A 17921-nucleotide genomic window follows, 5' to 3' on the forward strand; every position below is an offset into this window, starting at 1 on the left:
GTCAGTAAATGTTTGAACCTATACTTGAACCTATTTGCTTCATCTGTCCTTGTACTAGCTGCCTCACAGTTGTTGGGAGGGAATTGTTTTTTTTTAAACTAATAAAGATTATTTTAAGAGGGAATTGTTTTGTAAAACTAAAAGTGAAGCCTAAATTGTTCTTGTTGTTGTTATCGTTATTATTTATTTTGGGGGTTAAGCTATTACCCTCCATTCCTACCTCAGGTGTCTTCTTTGAAAGTGCAAATATTACTTATAAGGATAAAACAAGCTATTACAAATTTTACACTTTACTGTGAATAAATTTAGTAGATTGTTTTGCAAATGAAATGGACTAGTGGCAATAAATGTATTGGAATAGAGGTAAAGGAGACTGAAGAGGAGAGGGCTGTCTGTGGCAAAAATGGGAGGTGAGAGAAAAAAAGACAAACGTCTAACTTCACACTTTTCTTTAGAAGGACTGGCCCTACAGGTTGCAGAAAAACCTGGAAAGACTTACATGAACTGATACTGAGTGAAGTGAGCAGAACCAGGAGATCATTTTACACAGTAACAGCGACATTGGGCTATGACTAACTTTGATAGACATAACTCTTCTCAGTAATCCAAGGACCTAAGACAATTCCATAAAACTCATGATGGAAAATGTTATCCACATCCAGAGAAAAAACTATGGAGTCTGAATGCAGATTGAAGCATGTTATTTTCTCTCTTTTTTTCTTTCTTGTAGTTTTTCCCTTTGGTTTTGAGTCTTTTTCACAACATGACTAATGTAGAAATATGTTTAATATGATTGTACATGTATAGCCTATATGAGATTGCATGCCATCTTGGGGAGGGAGAAGCGGAAGGCAGGGAAAAGTTTTAGAACTCAAAATCTTATAAAAGTGAATGTTGAAAACTAAAAATAAATAAATAAATTTAATTTTAAAAAAAGGACTGGCCCTAGATAAAGGACATGTTCTTCTAATTTATGCATTTGTTTAGGAAAAGAAACACCACATCGTTTGTCCACAGTAGTAATAGGCTGACACTATGTTTTCTTGAATCCACACTTTTGCTCTGTACTAAGCCATACCCTATTCCTGGAGTGCTTATCCTTATCACCCCTAACTATTGAAATTTAACTATCCTTCAAAGCCTAGCTCAACTTTCACATCCTTCATGAAATCTTCTTGTCACTCCTTCCAGGAAAGATCTCTCCTTCCTGTGAACTTTCACAATACACTGAGCCCCTCTTATTCTTTTTAAAAATTACCTTTATAAAAGTTAAGAAATAACATTTATAGTTATTTATGTTCATGGTTTAGCTTCTCTACTAGCAAATAAGTTCATTAAAGGTAGATTCTGAGGGGTAGCTAGGTGGCGCAGTGGATACAGCACCGGCCCTGAAGTCAGGAGGACCTGACCAAACATTTGACACTTACTAGCTGTGTGACCCTGGGCAGGTCACTTAACCCCAATTTCCTAAAAAAAAAAAAAAAAAAAAAAAGGTAAATTCTGCAGTTTTGTTGGGCAGCAATATTGTTCAGTAGAAAGGATACCAGGCTTGGAATCAGGAGTCCTGAATTCAAGTCTTAATTGCATCATCTTGAGTTAACTGCTCTAAGTCTTATTTTCATCATTTGTAAAACAGGGATGATAATAAGGCTTGCAATAATCCTCATTAGGTTGTTGTAAGGGAAGACTTACAGAAATATATCATATACTTAATATTACACATCTTTGTATCCCTCATTACGGCTAGCTATAGAGGTAAGGGCCCTGTAAATATTATGTTCAATAATGATTTCTTGAAAAAAAAATGAATGTATGAAACAGGGCTAGCAAATAAACCATGAACTCCAGTTATATAGTGAATGTTCTATACAACCTTAATCAAAGCAAAACAAAAGTCTTTCCCTTCAACTCTTTGGGATTTGCCAATTTCCTTCTAGCAAAAGTTGCATGCCTGGTAAATCAGGAATCAAAAGAGGAAAGATTCTATCCTGAGGGGAAGGTGGAAGAAAAGCGTGAGACCTAGTTCCTTCTCTTCTCCCCAAACTGGCATTTTCCAGTGGAAATTCCTAAGGGCAGACAAAGGGAGAATTGGGGAAAAAAATTACTTCAGTGTCAAGAATGTTGACTGCTCCCTAGAACATATCAGCTAGCATTTAATAGGTCTCCAAAAAGCTTTGAGGTTAATAATAGGTTTCTACTGTACATTTCACCTAATGATCTTGTGATGCACAATTCCCATTAATTAAATGGTAATTGGGCTCTTATTGAATAAGGAAGTATTTCTCTTTTATATTAAAGAAAGAAATCTAAGGTGTAGCTGGATTAAACGACCGCCTTGGCTTTTGATGACAGTGCTTTCCCTTGAAAATACAACTCATAAATTTGTGCTGAACTGATGGAATGTGGCAAGGAGAGTTAGAAAGTGTTAGTTTAGCCTCAGCCACTTAAAAATACCTACATTAATATATTTTGTTGTCAGAAACTTCGTTACCTCTTGCAGATTGTTTATTATTGTTGGCCCCAGTACTTTTCTCCCTTCTCCTGAGTGCTTACAGAGGCCTGGAATCTAAGATCTAGTCCCAGTCCTGACATTGAAGCCAAGGAGAACATGTCTGATCACTCTCCCTTCTCTCCCTCTAACCCCCTCCCATCATAGCCCTTCAAATACTGGAAGGAAATTAATATGTCCTCAATCTTCTGTCCACATTAAACTTTCTCAATTCCTTTGAGGATTGAGGATCCTCCTGTGACACAGTTATCAAACCTTCTCACAGTCTTGTGAAACATCTTATATTGATTGTCTTCCAGTTTAAAATATGCTTATCAGAATTTAACACGATACTCTAAATGTGGTCTGATTAGGACAGAAGATCAGGGAATTATCATCTTTACAGTCCTGGATCCTCAATCTTTCAATGTAGCCTAAGATCTCAGTATTTTGGGCTACCATGTTATACTCCTCACTCATTTTCAGTCTGGAGTCCATTAAAATCCCTGGATCTTCCCCCCCACCCCCTGCATGAATCCAAGGGAGACTTCTTCGTTCTTTACATGTGAAGCTGATTTTTTAAATATCGGGGTAAGACTTTATATTTATTATCCTCTCTCAAAATCAAATTTGTATTTACTTGGTATATATTTTGGCTATGGGTATTTTCTCTGGCTGTTTCCCATGCCTGGAATGCTTTCCTCCCTCATCTCTACCTACTGGCTTCCCTGGCTTTCTTTAAGTCCCAACTAAAATTCTAACTTCTACAGGAAGCCTTTCCCAATCAGTCATAATTTTAGTGCTTTTCCTTCTCGTAATTATTTTCTATTTTTTCTGTATTTAGTTTGTTTATACATATTTGTTTGCTTGTTGTCTCTTCCAATGGATTGTGAACTCTTTGAAGGCAGGGACTATCTTTAGCTTCTTAGATGTAGATAAACATCTGACAGGGCAGCTTGGTGGCAGTGGATAGAGTCAGAAAGGCCTGAGTTTCAAAGCCTGGCAACAGACTTGACTGGTTAGGATATTGGTGCCTTCCTTCTAAGGCTACCCCCAGATTACACCGTCTATCTCTTGTTTCGTACCTAGGTTGTTTGCCTGTTGTCTCTCCCATTAAACTGTAAGAAGTGGTCAGATAAGTAGAAGGAATAACAGGGTAGATGACTGTCACAGAAACCTAGAGAAAAGAGGATATCAAGAACAAACCATTTCACCTCTCTGTAACTCATTTTCCTTCTCTGTAAAGTGAAGAGGTTGGATTTGATGACCTCTAAGGTTCCTGCCAGTTCTTTATTTATCATCCAGTGAAGTATATATAGAACCATACTGGCATATAGCACTTAAGTGTTTTATCTATCTTCACACATATTTGTTGTTGTTCAGTTGCCCCCCTCATTCAGTCTGTTACCAAATCCTGTCTACAATCATAACATGTCTTGTATTAACTCTGTTCTTTCCTCTGACACTGCCACTATCCTGGTGAAGGCCCTCCTGCTGCAAATTTCACCTCACTACAATCCAGCCTCCACTCAGCTATCCAAGTGATCTTCCTAAAGCACAGGTCTGATCAAGTAAGTCACCACCCATCCTCCTCACAACCCTCCATTCAATGGACTTCCCATTACCTCCAGGATCAAATATAAAAACCTGTTTGGCTTTTAAAGCCCTGCAAAATCTGGCTCTTCCTACATATCTAGTTTTCTTACACCTTATTCCCCTCCATATGCTCTGTGATTCAATGACCCTATCTCCTTGCTATTCCTGGCTCCAGTGTGCCCTACACTCCATCTCCTGGCATTTTTACTGGCTGTCCTCAAGGTCTAGAACTCTCTACCTCCTCACCTTCACCTCCTTGGCTTCCCTGGATTCCTTTAAGTCTCAGCTGTGATTGTGGTTTATCCTTCATTCTGGAAGAGGACCATGACATCAGGAAGATGATGCCATGACTTGCAATTGAATTGGATTTGAGTGAGGGTGGGCTGTGCAAAGTCACCAGCCTTACTTTCTCCTCCAGAGACATCTGGGTCCAGTGACCAGATATAGATCAGGACAACTGGAGATGGCCCAGGATGCAGTGGGAAACAGCTCTCACTTTGATTGAGGCAACACCCATTCAGTGATAAGGCTTGTTTAAGAAGTCAGTCAAGGGATGGCCTCCTTAATAAATAATAATAATAATAATAATAATAATAATAATAATAATAATAATAACACTGTGAAGGGAAGACCCTCAGAAGTCTCAGCTAAAGTCTCACTGCAAGAAACCTTTCCAGATCCCCCCAAGTGTACTAGTGCCTTCCCTTGGGGATTTTCTTCAATTTATCCTGTATATATTTTCCCACTATTATCTTCCCATAGACTGTGAGTTCCTTGAGAGCAGGAACTGTTTTTTGCCCTTCTTTGATCTCCAGGGCTTAGCACAGTGTTTGGCACAGCAAGTGTTTGATAAATGTTTGCTGACTTGATTTGACTTGACTTGCCCTGGGTTACACAGCTAGTTAAATGTCTGAGGCAAAATTACAACTCTGGTCTTCCTTATTCCAAATCCAGCCCTTTATGCATACATGTTTCGCCTAACAGAAGGGAGTCTTGTTGTGGACAAAGGAGTTTTGGTTTTGTCTCTGTATCTCTAGCACCTAGCACAGCTGGCACATAGTAGGTTCTCCAATAAGCACTTGCAGAATTGAATTGAATGCCTATTAAATTTCATCTGCTTAGATTCAATCAGTCAACTAGCATTTGTTAAGCACCTCTGCCCTGTCACTGTACTAAGAGCTAAGGATACAAAAAAAAAAAAAGGCAAAAGACAGTCCCCTCCCTCAAACTTACAGTTTAATGAGAGAGAAAACAGGCAAACAACTAGGTACAAAACAAGAAATAGACAGTATGATCTGGGGACAGCCTCAGAAGGAAGGCACCAACATCCTAACTGGTCAAGTCTGTTGCCAGGCAAGATGATTTGGAAACTTAAAGCTCTGCAGAAACGCCAGCGGCTCTAACTGAGCGGCTGCTGCCGCCCCATTCCCAACAGCTCCTCTCCCGGCTGCGATACGAGGAACGTATAGGAACGCAACTACACCGGAACCAGATGTTCCTGCAGTTGGTTTCCGGCCGGCGCTATGCTCGCGCTTCCCTCTGAGGACTTCCGGGAATCTCGGCTGAGGAAACTGGGATTCTCTGAGTAACGGGTGACGCCGGTTCCGCTATGGAGTTTGAGGAGGCGGTGAGGACTCGGGCCGGGCTGGGATGGAGATGGAGGGAGAGACGGGGCTTCGTCAGGCCTCGCGGGAGAGTGTAGGGACTGATCAGTGCACTGAGGGCCTCGAGGCAGGGCAGGGAGGGGCTGACTCGGGGGGAGAATTAAGGAGGGCCCGGGCACTTTTTAAGGGGTGCCTGGAGTGTTCGGCGTACCCTCGGTACTCCCGTGAATGACGGGGTGTGAGCGTGTGAGCGTGTGAGTGTGTGTGTCTGTGTCCAAATTTGAAGAGTTACCGACCGTTATGTGGTGTCAGGGTGTGTGTGTGTAAAAAGGTACGGTCCGTTGCTGCGTAGTGTTAGACTTAAGTGTGTACACAAGTTCAACAAACATTTTTTTTTCTTTTGCTTTTTGGTGAAGCAATTGAGGTTAAGTGACTTGCCCAGGGTCACACGGCTAGTAAGTGTCAAGTATCTGAGGCCGGATTTGAACTCAGGTCCTCCTGACTCCAAGGCCTATCCACTGTTCCACCTGGCTGCCTCTCAACAAACATTTTTTTAAGCACCTGAGGAGTTCAAAACTCTGCTGGACTGTGGAGGAGGCGGGATGGTGGACGGGAAGGGAGACATAGACCCTTCCCTTAAATAGCTTACATTCTGCTGGAAGAAAATAACTCTATATAGATAAGTAAGTCAGGTTGGAATTGAGAGGAGATGAGAAAGAGTGAGTGAGTGAGTCTCTTTTTGTATCCTCATCAATTAGCACAGTCACATAGTAGACACTTAATACATGTTTATTGATTGTTGTTATTGTAAAAGCTTTCCAACTTTGTGTAATTGAAATTACCTATTTTTTTCTTTTTTTGGTCACCTCTATCCTTTAGTTGAGAATTTTTCCCCCAGCCATAACTGTAAAAGGTGCCTGTTCTCTTCTGACTTTTTAAATGGTGTAACCTTTAATCAGGTTATGTATCCATTTTGAGCTTATTGTGGTGTAAGATGTTTATATCTAATTTTCTGTCAAACTTTCCCCAGCATTCTTGTTGTAATGGTTTTCTTCAGTAATTGCATTATTAGGGTCATGTTAGTCACCTAAAAGAGAAGACTTCAGCTTTTCAAATCATCTGTCCCATACTTGATAATTTCACAGTATCACAGAATTTGAGAGAAGGGACCCTAGCAGCCACCTAGTCCAACCCATACATGAAAGGAATATGAGCTGTAATATATTAAAAAAGTATTCCAGCCTCTGCCTGAAGAACTCCCAAGTAGGGGAAACACTACTTATCAAGGTGCAACTTATCTTACTTTTTATGTATAGGTCTAATTTTTAGGAAGTTTTTCCTGACATCTGTAGAATGAACCTCCTTAGCATCTGAATTTTCATGCCTCACTCTAGATTTACAGTGGCACCTCTTAGGACAAGACCTTGAAGATAATCTTTCCAAATCTGCTAACCTCTCAGTCCTCCTTTCGTTGTCAGGGCCTCTAATTCACATCCTTCTACTAGCTACACCTCTCTGAATAAAAATGCACTATCTAGATGTACATTTGAGTTAAATATATTGAATGCATATTTTTCCTCTTCTCTTACAGAGAGACTTTAGTGAACGCTGTACACAGTGTACTGCTGTTTCCTGGGGAATTACTGATGAAGGAACATATTATTGTACATCTTGCCTCAATGTTACAGAGGTGAGTAATAGATATTTTAAGAAATAAGTTGGCTTACATTTAAAAATTTCTTGCATGAAGGAAAAAGCCGAAATATAGTTTGCAAAGTTTTATAGATGAACATCCAAATTTATTTCTCTATGTCTTCAATCATGTCATTCGAAAATATATCTTCACAAATATTTAGACTTAGGATGCTGTCTTTAATTATATTAATTCTGCCAGATGTTTGAAATGGTTCTACTTAACTACTAAACATTAGGCTCCTTCAAGGAAGAAATTATCTTAGCTTCCTTCAAGGAAGAGACTTTAAATCTCATAACTTGATTTTCGGTTTGATGTTGTTTTGGTCAGGGAACTGTGATTTTATTGATGTGGGGAAATACCTGTTGTGGAAGTTCTCTCTACTGAAGCAGATCAGCAGATCATCTGTAATATATATTGATTGAACTTTGCCTGAGTCAGTGAAAGATTAACTGACCATGGGGTCATGCAGCTAGTTTGTCAAAGTATAGTCTTGAACCTAGGCCTTTGTGACTTGAAAGCTGACCCTCTATCCATGGTGCCACGCTGCTTTTGTACATAGCACATACTTAATAAATGTTTATTTTAGTATTCTTGGAATTAAACTCTGGAAAAAAAATACATTTTGTACTTGAGGATTATTTAACTCTAGTTATTAGTAATTTTACTTTTTTGGGTGGGGATGAAAATCAGGAATAAGGAAAGGCTCAGTATAGGAAGAATTTGAGTTTAAACTTCAAGAAAAGTAGGACTTCTAAGACATGGGGAAATGGGGAAGTTTTCCATTCTAGGTATAGGGGGATGAACTGTGGCATATATAAAGAACAGCAAAGAAATATGGAAAGATATATGAAGTAATGAAAGGCATGGTCAACAAAATAAGAAAAACAACCAATATATTGACTAAAACAGAATTAAAAAAAGAGGCCACTTAACTTTTTATAAACATACAGGTGAATAAAAGGGACAAAGAATAAATTGATTCTTGTTATTAAAATTTATATTGTGTTATTTTTCAATCATAATGTTCGGATTTGATGATTTTATCAAGAAATATATTCCACATTTTGTTTGTATTTGTTGAAAATGTAGCTATTTTAGAAGTCAAAAAAGAAATCTGTAGAGAGATTCTTTGCGTAGCAGCATGACACAAGGGACCGTTTGTTGGATTTGGAATCAGAATCTTGATTTAAATCCTGGCTTTGCTGCTTTTTACTTGTGTGAATTTGGGCAAGTCACCTCCCTTCTCTGGACCTCAGGTTTCTCTTCTGTGAAGTGAGGGAATTGGACTATAGATGATCTGCAAATTCTCTTCCAACTTTAAACATTTGATAGAGAGCATTCAGCTAATCAACAAATGTTTATTATCTCCAGTATGCCATGTACTGGATTAAGAGCTAAGGAAACAAAGAGACACATGAAACAGTCTCTGCCGTTAAGGAGCTTAAATATTTTAGGTGGAGACAACATGTACATGTATAAGCATATACAACAAATGCAAGACAATTTCAGGGACAGTAAGTATTCAGTAGCAGGTTGAAGGGGTTCAGTAAAGTCACTGAGTAGGAAGTGGCATTTGAGATGGACAGAAAGACACCAAGAAGAGCATTCCAGGCATAGACAGTAACCTGTACAAAGGCGATGAATGTGATCTGTGAGGAGGACAAGAAAGCCACTTTGGCTGGCTCATAAAATGTATGAAGGAGAGCAGTGTGTAATAAGTCTGGAGAGGTAGTTTGGAGCCAGGTTGTGAAGCACTTTTAAGTGTCTAACAAAAGAGTTTAATCCTTTAGGTATTAAGGAGTCACTGGAGTTTATTGGCTCAGGGACTGACATGGTCGGATCAGTTCTTTAGCAACTTTGTGACGGATTGATTGGAGAGGGGAGAGACTTGGATCAGGTAGACTAATTAGGAGGCTTTTGTAGTAGTCAAGGTAAGAGGTAAAATGAATGCTTAAATTAGTGTAGTGGCCTTGTAGGTGGAGAGGAAACAAATGTGAGTGATACAATGCTAGAATTGACAAGACTTGGCACGTGATTGGATATGTGGAATTCGAACCCAGAGTAAAAATTCGCAATACAGAAACATTAGAGGCAATTCTATTAAAAACAGTCTAAAGACTCCTGATGTCACTACTTCTGTTTAACAGACCATTGGAAATAGTAAAACATGACATTTACATAGGATTGTAATGTTAGCAAAGCATATTATTTCTCATTTGATTCTGTTGATAACTCTGTAAAGTAGGTATTTGGGTATTTTTGTCACTGTTTTATAGATGAGAAATTGCCTTATGAAATTCGTTCCCTTCTGTCTCTTTCCCCCTTGGCATTTCTGATCCTTCTCCTTTCTTGGACCTTGCCACTGATGTTCATTTTCATACCTTATGCCAGATTTAGAGTAACATCTTTCACGAGAGAACTGGGAGGATATGCCTCTAAGGCTATTTTTCCCTTGTCACCCTAGTGCTTATGTCTTTGGCAGTATCCCTAACTCCATCTTATCTTATTACTGCCCTCTTTCAGATCCCGTGCTTTAGATTTTCACACTGCTTGTCCCTTGAAGAACCTTGTTACCTAAAATCCTAGCCCTGTTGGAGTCTCAGCCTTAGAACAGATGAGCTGCCAACAATGGCTTGGTGCTGCACTGCTTAACTGGTTCAGGGGAGAGAAGAGAGACTTCTCATTCCCAGTGCCAGTATTGCAGCAACGGGAGATGTGTTGAGGCATGTCAAGAGATAACTCTCAATTTATTTTCACATAGAATCATTTGTACATATGGTATACACTTCTAAAGTACTGACTGTCCTGTATTTTATGAAATAAATGAGCTTGTGTTGTAGCCTTGGAAATCTAACCCCCATATATACTTATTTTTTCCTTATAGGAAAATATGCTACTAGTTTCTAATGACCAAACAAACTTTTTATTGGAATCTGTTAATACCAACTTTGTGCCTGGCATATAATAAGAACTTATTAAAGGCTTTAACTGGCCAACTCTGGCCTAGAGCTTTATATCCCTTCAGAAAGTTCTGTAAAACCTAGAAAAAATGATTAGTTTCCTCTTAATAGGAAAGTTTTCCTTTCCAGAAAATTTTAGATAACTTCTTCCTCATAAACATTTGGGGAACCAAAGGGTGTAACTAATGGGAAGTGCTTTGCTTTTTAAAAATATGGAGAAAGTGAAACTTTTTTTTTTTAAATAAGCATGGCAAACAAGAATTCACAAAGGGAAAAAAGAGAATCCTTTAGCTGTATGTTACAAAAAAAAAACCTGAGCAAAAAGACACAGAAAAAAATTCCTTTCAAAGTAACTATAGAATGTACAAAATATTTGGGAATCCACCTAATAAGGTACACACGGGTATCACGTGAATTCAGCTATGAAACACTGTATACAGAAATAAAGATAGACATCTCTGATGGACCTTGATATACCCTACAAAAAACTGCATGTGGTGGGAGGCATCAGCAAAATTTCTTCATTGGTCCTGACCCTAAATGCAGGACCTTTAATTGTACAATTCTGTTTTCTTTAGTCCCCAAACAACTTGGTCAAATCCATGGCCCAGGAATGAATATAAACAAAAATCTTGTCTGCTGTCTCTCTTAAGGCTGTCTTACATAGTAGCCATACTGTATCAAGATTCTTTTTTTAATCATAATTTTCAGGTAGTCTGACTGTTCTCATATTATTTCTCCTTGATCTGTTTTCCAGATCAGTTGTAGATGTTTCACATTCTCTTTTATTTTTTCATTCTTTTGATTTTGTATTGTTATTATTTCTTAGTGTTGTAGAACATCATTAGCTTCCCTTGGCTTAATTCTAGTTTTCAAGGAATTATTTTCTTCCTTAAATTTTTGATTCTCTGTTTCAAGTTGGTTCACTTCCTTTTCATAATTTTCTTGTTTTCTTTTTTTTTTGGATTGTTTTTTTTCCCCCTAATTTTTCCTAGGTCTCTCTTATTTGATTTTTAAAATCCTTTTTAAGTTCTTCTAATAACTCTTTTTGTGCTTGGGACCATTTGACAGTTCTCATTGAAAAAGGAGTGGCTTTTTTAGCTCCATTATTTTCCTCTGAATAGGAACCCTATAGTAGTCATCAATGGTTAGGTTCTTTTTCCTTTGCTTACTCATTTTTATTTTTATTTTTTGTTTTATTTTGTTTTTAGCAGCTATTGGTGTGATCAAGTTCTAGTCCCTAGGTATGGGGAATGATGTCCCAAGCCTCAGGTCCTTCTTACTGTTATTTTCTGAGGTCTGTCCTGGGGCTCACAACCTTGGGTTCTCCTTTCTACTCTTGAGCCATGGCTAGGGCCCCAGCCATGCTGTCCCACAAATGATCTTGCTCCCTACTGTTCCATCAGTGACTGCCGACTGCAGCTGTCCTCTCTGCCCACGGACTGAAACCAGGGACTCTGCTCTCCTGCAAATGCCCACAGTCAGCAGGGTCCCCACCGGTCTGCTACTGCACTCACCAGATATGTGTGCTAACTCCTTTGCCACAGTGGCAGCCCAGCCCAGGGCACATCTGGTCAGCACAGGTCCCTTGACTGTGGAAAGTCCTTCAATCTTCTCTCTGTTGTCCAACCCCCACTCTGTCTGTGAAATGAAAGTTTCTAAGGCTGATACTTCTTCCCAATGCCAGCTACCCCCAGGGCTTGTTGTTTGTTGATTCCACAGAGTAGGCCTGGGGGTGTTTGTACTTCACCCAGGCAGAACCTCTGTCCCTGGAGGTGGGGTCTTTCCTGAGGTCTTCTCTAGTTGTTTTAAGAGAACATCTGCTTTACCCTGACTTTTGTTTATTTCCTCTACTCTGCGTTCCCCCTGAGGTGATATTCTGTCTTTTTTTGGTGGAGGAAATTTAGAGAGCTAGAAGTCTTCTGACGCACTCTGCCATCTTCCCAGAATCTCCTCCCCACAAAGTGGTCTTCCTAAAGTGCAAATCTGACCATGTCCACCAACTAAACCAGCCCCCTCCCCACCACTCAATAAATTTTAGTGGTCCCCTTTAGTATCAAATATAAAATTTCTCTGCTTTGTTTATAAAGCCCTTCGTAGTTTAACCCTTCTTACTTTTCTAGTCTTCTTATGCTTTGCTTCCTACCATACACTTTAGGATACAGTTACATTGGCTTTCTTGCCATTCCTTGAACATCACATTCCATCTCCCAAGTCCATGACCCAAGCTTGAAATGCTTTTCCTCCTTACCTCTGGCTTTCCTGGCTGCTGTTAAGACTCAGTTCAGAGAGAAAGTGGAAGCCAAGATGGCCAGAACCCAGAACTCTCCCAACCTTCCCTTCTAAACAACTTTAAAATAATGCTTCTGTTTGCCTTAATCCACTGGAGAAAGAAATGGCAAAGCACTCCAGTATCTTTGCAAAGAAACCCCTATGGGCAGTATGGTCCATGGGATCACAACTGAACAACGACAAGATTATATTTAATTTTGCCGGTAAGTTATTATTGATTGTAAGTAAAATATTTTGTTTTTTGGAATATCATATTCTCAGGCTTTCATTGTTACTGGCAGCTACTAAGTCTTGTGTGTTCCTTACTGTGGCTTCTTGGTACTTGAACTTCTGCTGTTTGTAATCTGACTTAGAAGCTCTGGACTTTGGCTCAAATGTTCCTTAGAGTTTTCATTTTAGGGCTTCTTTCAAGAAATAATAATAGGTGGAATTTTTATTTTTCTCATTGCCTTATGGTTCTAATAGCTCTAGGCAGTTTCTATTTATGATTTCTTGGAAGATGCTATCCATAAAGGCTTTTTGGGGGGAGGAACATGATTTCCATGTAGTTTAATGATTCTAAGATTATTTCTCCTGGACCTGGGTCATTTGCTTTTTGATAATATTTATATTACATTTTCTTCTGGTTTTTTTTCCCAGTCTTTTGATTTTGTTTTAGTATTTCTTGTGTTGTGGAATCACTAATTTATGCCCCATCTTTTATTTCAGGGAATTCTGTTATGGGTCTAAGTTATTAATTTTCGTTGCCATTCTTTCCCTCTTAGGTGTAATTTCCATTAAAATTGCCTCTTTTCTATTCTATCATTTCTTTCAGTTCCTCATGTAGTTCTTGTGTTCAGGATATTCTTTTTTCTGATGCTGTGTTTGGACTTCTTGAAGAGTTCATCTTTTTGGGGGGGTTTTACTTCCGGTCTCTCAGTCCAAGGTATTTATTCATTCATTTTGGGGGGAATTTTCTTCTGTTTCCTCATATATCTAACCTCAGTTTCTGGTTTGAGGCATTGTGTTTGGGTCAGATTTGACTACCTTTTGTAATCTTGGGTGGTGTGACAGGCCTTGTTTCATCTTGGATGTAGTAGCTAAGAGTAGGCAGTTGCAGTGAATAGAGTGCTAGGGTGGGAGTCAGGAAGATCTGAGTTCACGCATTTACTAGATTTTTAGCTCCTGGGCAAGTCACTAACCTCTATTTACCTCAGTTTCCTTAAGTATAAAATGAGGATAATGAACTGAGATATTTATAAAGTACTTAGCACAGCTTGGCACATGGTAGGTGTTTCATAAATCCCTTCCTTCTTTACTTCCTCCCTCCCTCCCTCCCTTTCAGTGTTTTGGTGTCGTGACTTAGCTTTTGATCTTGTCTCATGTTCCTTCTTGCACAGTTCTGAGCCCTCATTTGACTCTGGTCATTTACTCTGAACCCTGATAGTTGATACTTTGCTGATCTCTCCAGGTTCCTACTCTCCAGGGCTTCCAAAGTTCCTGCCCTGGGGGCTTTTGAATGCTCTGGGGCATTCCCTGGGGATTCCTGTGGTTTTGCTGCCTTTGGGCACAGAGCCTTGTAGGCTACATGTATTTCATCTTGAGTCATACTGAAGCTCATTTTGCTTGAGAGCCTTCTTTCCTATTGCACTTTGGATTGTGGTTGACTTTTTATGCAGTTCTGTTGTGGAAGCTGTCAGTTACTGTATTTTCTCATTGGATTTCTTTATCTTTCAAGTTTTTGCTGGAATAGTGGCAGCTGGTTGATCTGCCTCCTGTTGAAGCAGCTATGTTGGCAGGAACTGCTTCTGGGGTGGATATGGGACATCTGGGTGTCCTAACACTCTACCATCTTTCCACTTTCTTCAGCTGAATTTACAAGAGCAAATCCTCTCCCAGCCTATGGAACTCTGCAAGTGACAAAAACTCCCACCTTAGACCATATCCTCATTAGCCATTGTTTTAATTATTTATTAGTTTACTCTTTAAATTTCTCCTGCAAACACCCAGTTCATTTGATGATGAAAGCTAATACGCATTTTGACTCCCCAATAGAAGAAGTCATTCCCTTGGTCCTAGGAGGTATTATCTTAGGACCGTTTTTGTCATCCCTATCAAGTTCCCCAATCATTCATCACACTAACCCCACAGGCTTGTGGAGTTTTCTTTTTCTTTTCTTTTTTTTTTTAGGATGGGGTTTTCTTATCCCACTGAACTCCCTGTATACTCCAAAAAACATGTTAGCTGTGGGAAACCATGGTCTGCCTGATTACCAAGGGCTACTGTTCTTTCATAACAATCTTCTGACACTTAAAAAAAATGAATTTAATTACAAAGCCATTGTAAATCAACCTCTGCTGGCTCCAACAAGTATGGAGCTAGTCCCAACCCAGGCCCGTCTAGAAATTCAGACTCTCTATCCAAGTTGCCTTTTGTTTGGGTAATGTAAAGTCAGGGTGAAATGTAAAAGTCCTAATGAGCAGTCCTACAAGCTCCTATATGTTCTGATGAGGTTAAGTATCAGTTTCTATCTTTATAATGGTCTGTATCTGCTTTTTTCAGAGGTGTAAGGAGGTTGAAAGTATTGTGGACTTTACACCTAACACAAAGATCCAAGCCATCAGTAGAGGACTTAAAAAAAAAAGGAAACTTGGTATGTATACTCTTGATATACTTATCAGCACTCTTTTTAAATGTATATATTATCATCTTTTTAGTTTTCATTTAGAGGTATATGGGGTGTGAGGACTAGTACCTCTGGTGTGAGGGCTTATAGAGCCCTTTTCGGAGCTGCTTATCTAACTTCGGTGTTCACCTGATTCACTGAACTCTCACATGTGCCTATAAGAAGCTGTAGCATTTGCAGCAGCCACACCCTGGTAAACCGTCTTGGCAGATGGGTTAAACCAGGTTAAGGGTAATAGATAGGCCTCAGATCCATCAGTGAATTAGGGGGATGTCTGCCCTAAGCACTTCCCCCTGGCAGAATGGGCATATGAGAACAATTTGTTCCAACTGCAATGAAGGTGGGCCAAGCAGGCACTGTGGAGGACTTAGAGCTTGGTCAGATATCAAAGATACCAAAGTGTATCCAGTGCATCCTGGCCCATCTGTAGTCGTCTTGACCATTGTCTTGAGAGAGAGAGAGAGAGAGAGGAAGAGGACTGTGTAACTCTGCCTCACTTAAATCCAATTCATGTGCAAGTTAAGAATTTGGCTTGGACGTCATTGGTCCTTTTCACGTAACTACATTTCTAGGACAATGGTTTAAATACTGGATCCTTTCTACAATTTCATTAGTATGGGGAACCCCCTGGGTGAAGAAACTTCCTTCTTGGCAACATGTAGTCTTTAAAAAGTTCCCTAGAGTGCTGAGAGGTTAAGTGACTTGCCTCCTAGTCACATAACTAATATGTGTTCAGATGTGGAAATTGAACTGAGATCTTCCTGGCTCTGAGGCTATCTCTCTATCCACTATGTCATAATGAATTTATATAATATTTTAAGGTTTGCAAAGTGCTTTACAAATGTTATCTCATTTTATCTTCACAATAACGCTAGAAGGTAGGTGCTACTGTTATCTTCATTTTATAAATGAGGAAATTGAGGTAGGCAAATGTGAAGTGACTTGCCCAGGGTTATAAGCTTGTAAGTATCTGAGGCTGTATTTGAATTCAGGTCTTCCTGATTCCAGAGCCAGTGCTGCCTTTAGTTTTTATATCACAATCACATACTTCTTTCATAATATCATCAACCCAAAAAAATATTAAGCAAAAACAGCCAATACAAAACAGTGTCTGACAGTGTAATTTGCATTCTTCCCTTATAATCACCTGGCTCCTTTGCTTAGAAGAGAGAGGTAAATTTCATTGTGTTCTCTGAGACAGTTTTGTTTTTTTCAGTTACTCAGTTCATTTACACCATTGTAGTCATTATTGAGTGCTCTGCTTCTTTTTCATTTACATCATTATAGTTATTGTTGTGTGTTGTGCTTCTAGTTTTTATTTAACTGTGTCACTTCATACAAGTCCTTCCACTTTTCGCTGCATTCCTTATTTCTGTTGTGTCTTACTGCTGCACAGTAATATTTAATTACACTTGGGTGCTCCAGTTTGTTTACTTATTCTCCACATTCAGCATCCACTTTATTTCTGGTTCTTGGTTACTGTAAAAAGAGCTGTTATGAATGTTTTGATATATGTTGTATAAGAATTTTTTTAAACAATGCTGTCTGAAAAATAAATGAGTTCCTTTACAAGATTAGTGAGTTAACCATTACTGGTATTGTTCAGTCAGAGAGTCGATGACTACTTGTCAGGAATATTCTAGAGGGGATACATACATTGAGTAGTGAAAGAATTAAACAGTATCTGCTATCTCTGAATTTGGATATAACAGAATATATGTATACATATTTTATGTAAATAGAGTAGTAATTATAGCTATGTTAAAATTTCATTAATTTATATATTATAAATTCATAATGCAAATAAATACTCTAAATCTGAGATTTTAGAGAGATATTTACAGTATTTAGAACAAACTCTTAAGGTAATATAGCATGAATGTTGGACATGGGAGTCAAGAAGACCTAAGCTCAAATTTTGCATCTAACACTTTCAAGCTTTGTGTTCTAAGTAACTTAATCTTTCTGAGCTTCAGTCTCCTCATTTGTAAGACGGAAATAATAATAACTAAATAATGTATTTCATAGAGTTGTTAGGAGGCTTAAATTAAGTAATGTATTTTAAGTACTTTGCAAACTTTAAAATGTTCTATAAATGTCAGTTATTATCCAAGAAACACCTATACCAACCTAGTTATTCATATCTGCTCATTTGAGCAGGTGACTAATGAACATCTACCAGATGACAATTTTATTAGTCAAACTAAGAATCCATGTGTTCACACTTAAATGTAATAAATAACATTGCTTTTTTACAAGTTCATTAACTCAATTCAGTAAATATTTATTAAAAATACGTACTATGTATAGTCCTTTTCCCCAGTTAGTCTGTTAGTGAATTTTTAATAGTATGTTTTAAGCTTCATCATCCACACCATGAAATTAATGAATACATGTTTTTCTGCTAAAGACCTTTTCTATTGACTCCTGTTGTGGACATAACCCTTAGTTCTCAAAGGTTATGCCACTGGATCATAATCTGTGGTAGGTTTTATCAAACTGAAGGGTTTCAAGTGATGGACCCAAGTCTTTTGCCTGAGGACTAGCCTGGTTAAATTCTGAGTCTGATCACCAGGTTTGCCACAGATGGATCACTTTTTCAGTTTCAGAAATTCTCTAA

General features: G+C 38.7%; 1 protein-coding gene across 1 annotated transcript in view; it reads left to right on the forward strand.

Moving 5' to 3' along the window:
* The first annotated feature begins 5625 nt into the window (after positions 1-5625).
* TAF1B (TATA-box binding protein associated factor, RNA polymerase I subunit B) overlaps positions 5626-17921 on the forward strand; it is an 89916-nt gene continuing 77620 nt past the window's right edge. Inside the window, exons 1-3 of the mRNA XM_027850336.1 lie at positions 5626-5711; positions 7280-7378; positions 15178-15268. Of these exons, the coding sequence (XP_027706137.1) occupies positions 5694-5711; positions 7280-7378; positions 15178-15268 (208 nt within the window). The 5' untranslated portion in view covers positions 5626-5693. The remainder of the gene's footprint in view (positions 5712-7279; positions 7379-15177; positions 15269-17921) is intronic.

This window comes from Vombatus ursinus, unplaced genomic scaffold (assembly GCF_900497805.2).
Source record: "Vombatus ursinus unplaced genomic scaffold, bare-nosed wombat genome assembly UNPS02009062.1, whole genome shotgun sequence".
NCBI lineage: Eukaryota > Metazoa > Chordata > Mammalia > Diprotodontia > Vombatidae > Vombatus > Vombatus ursinus.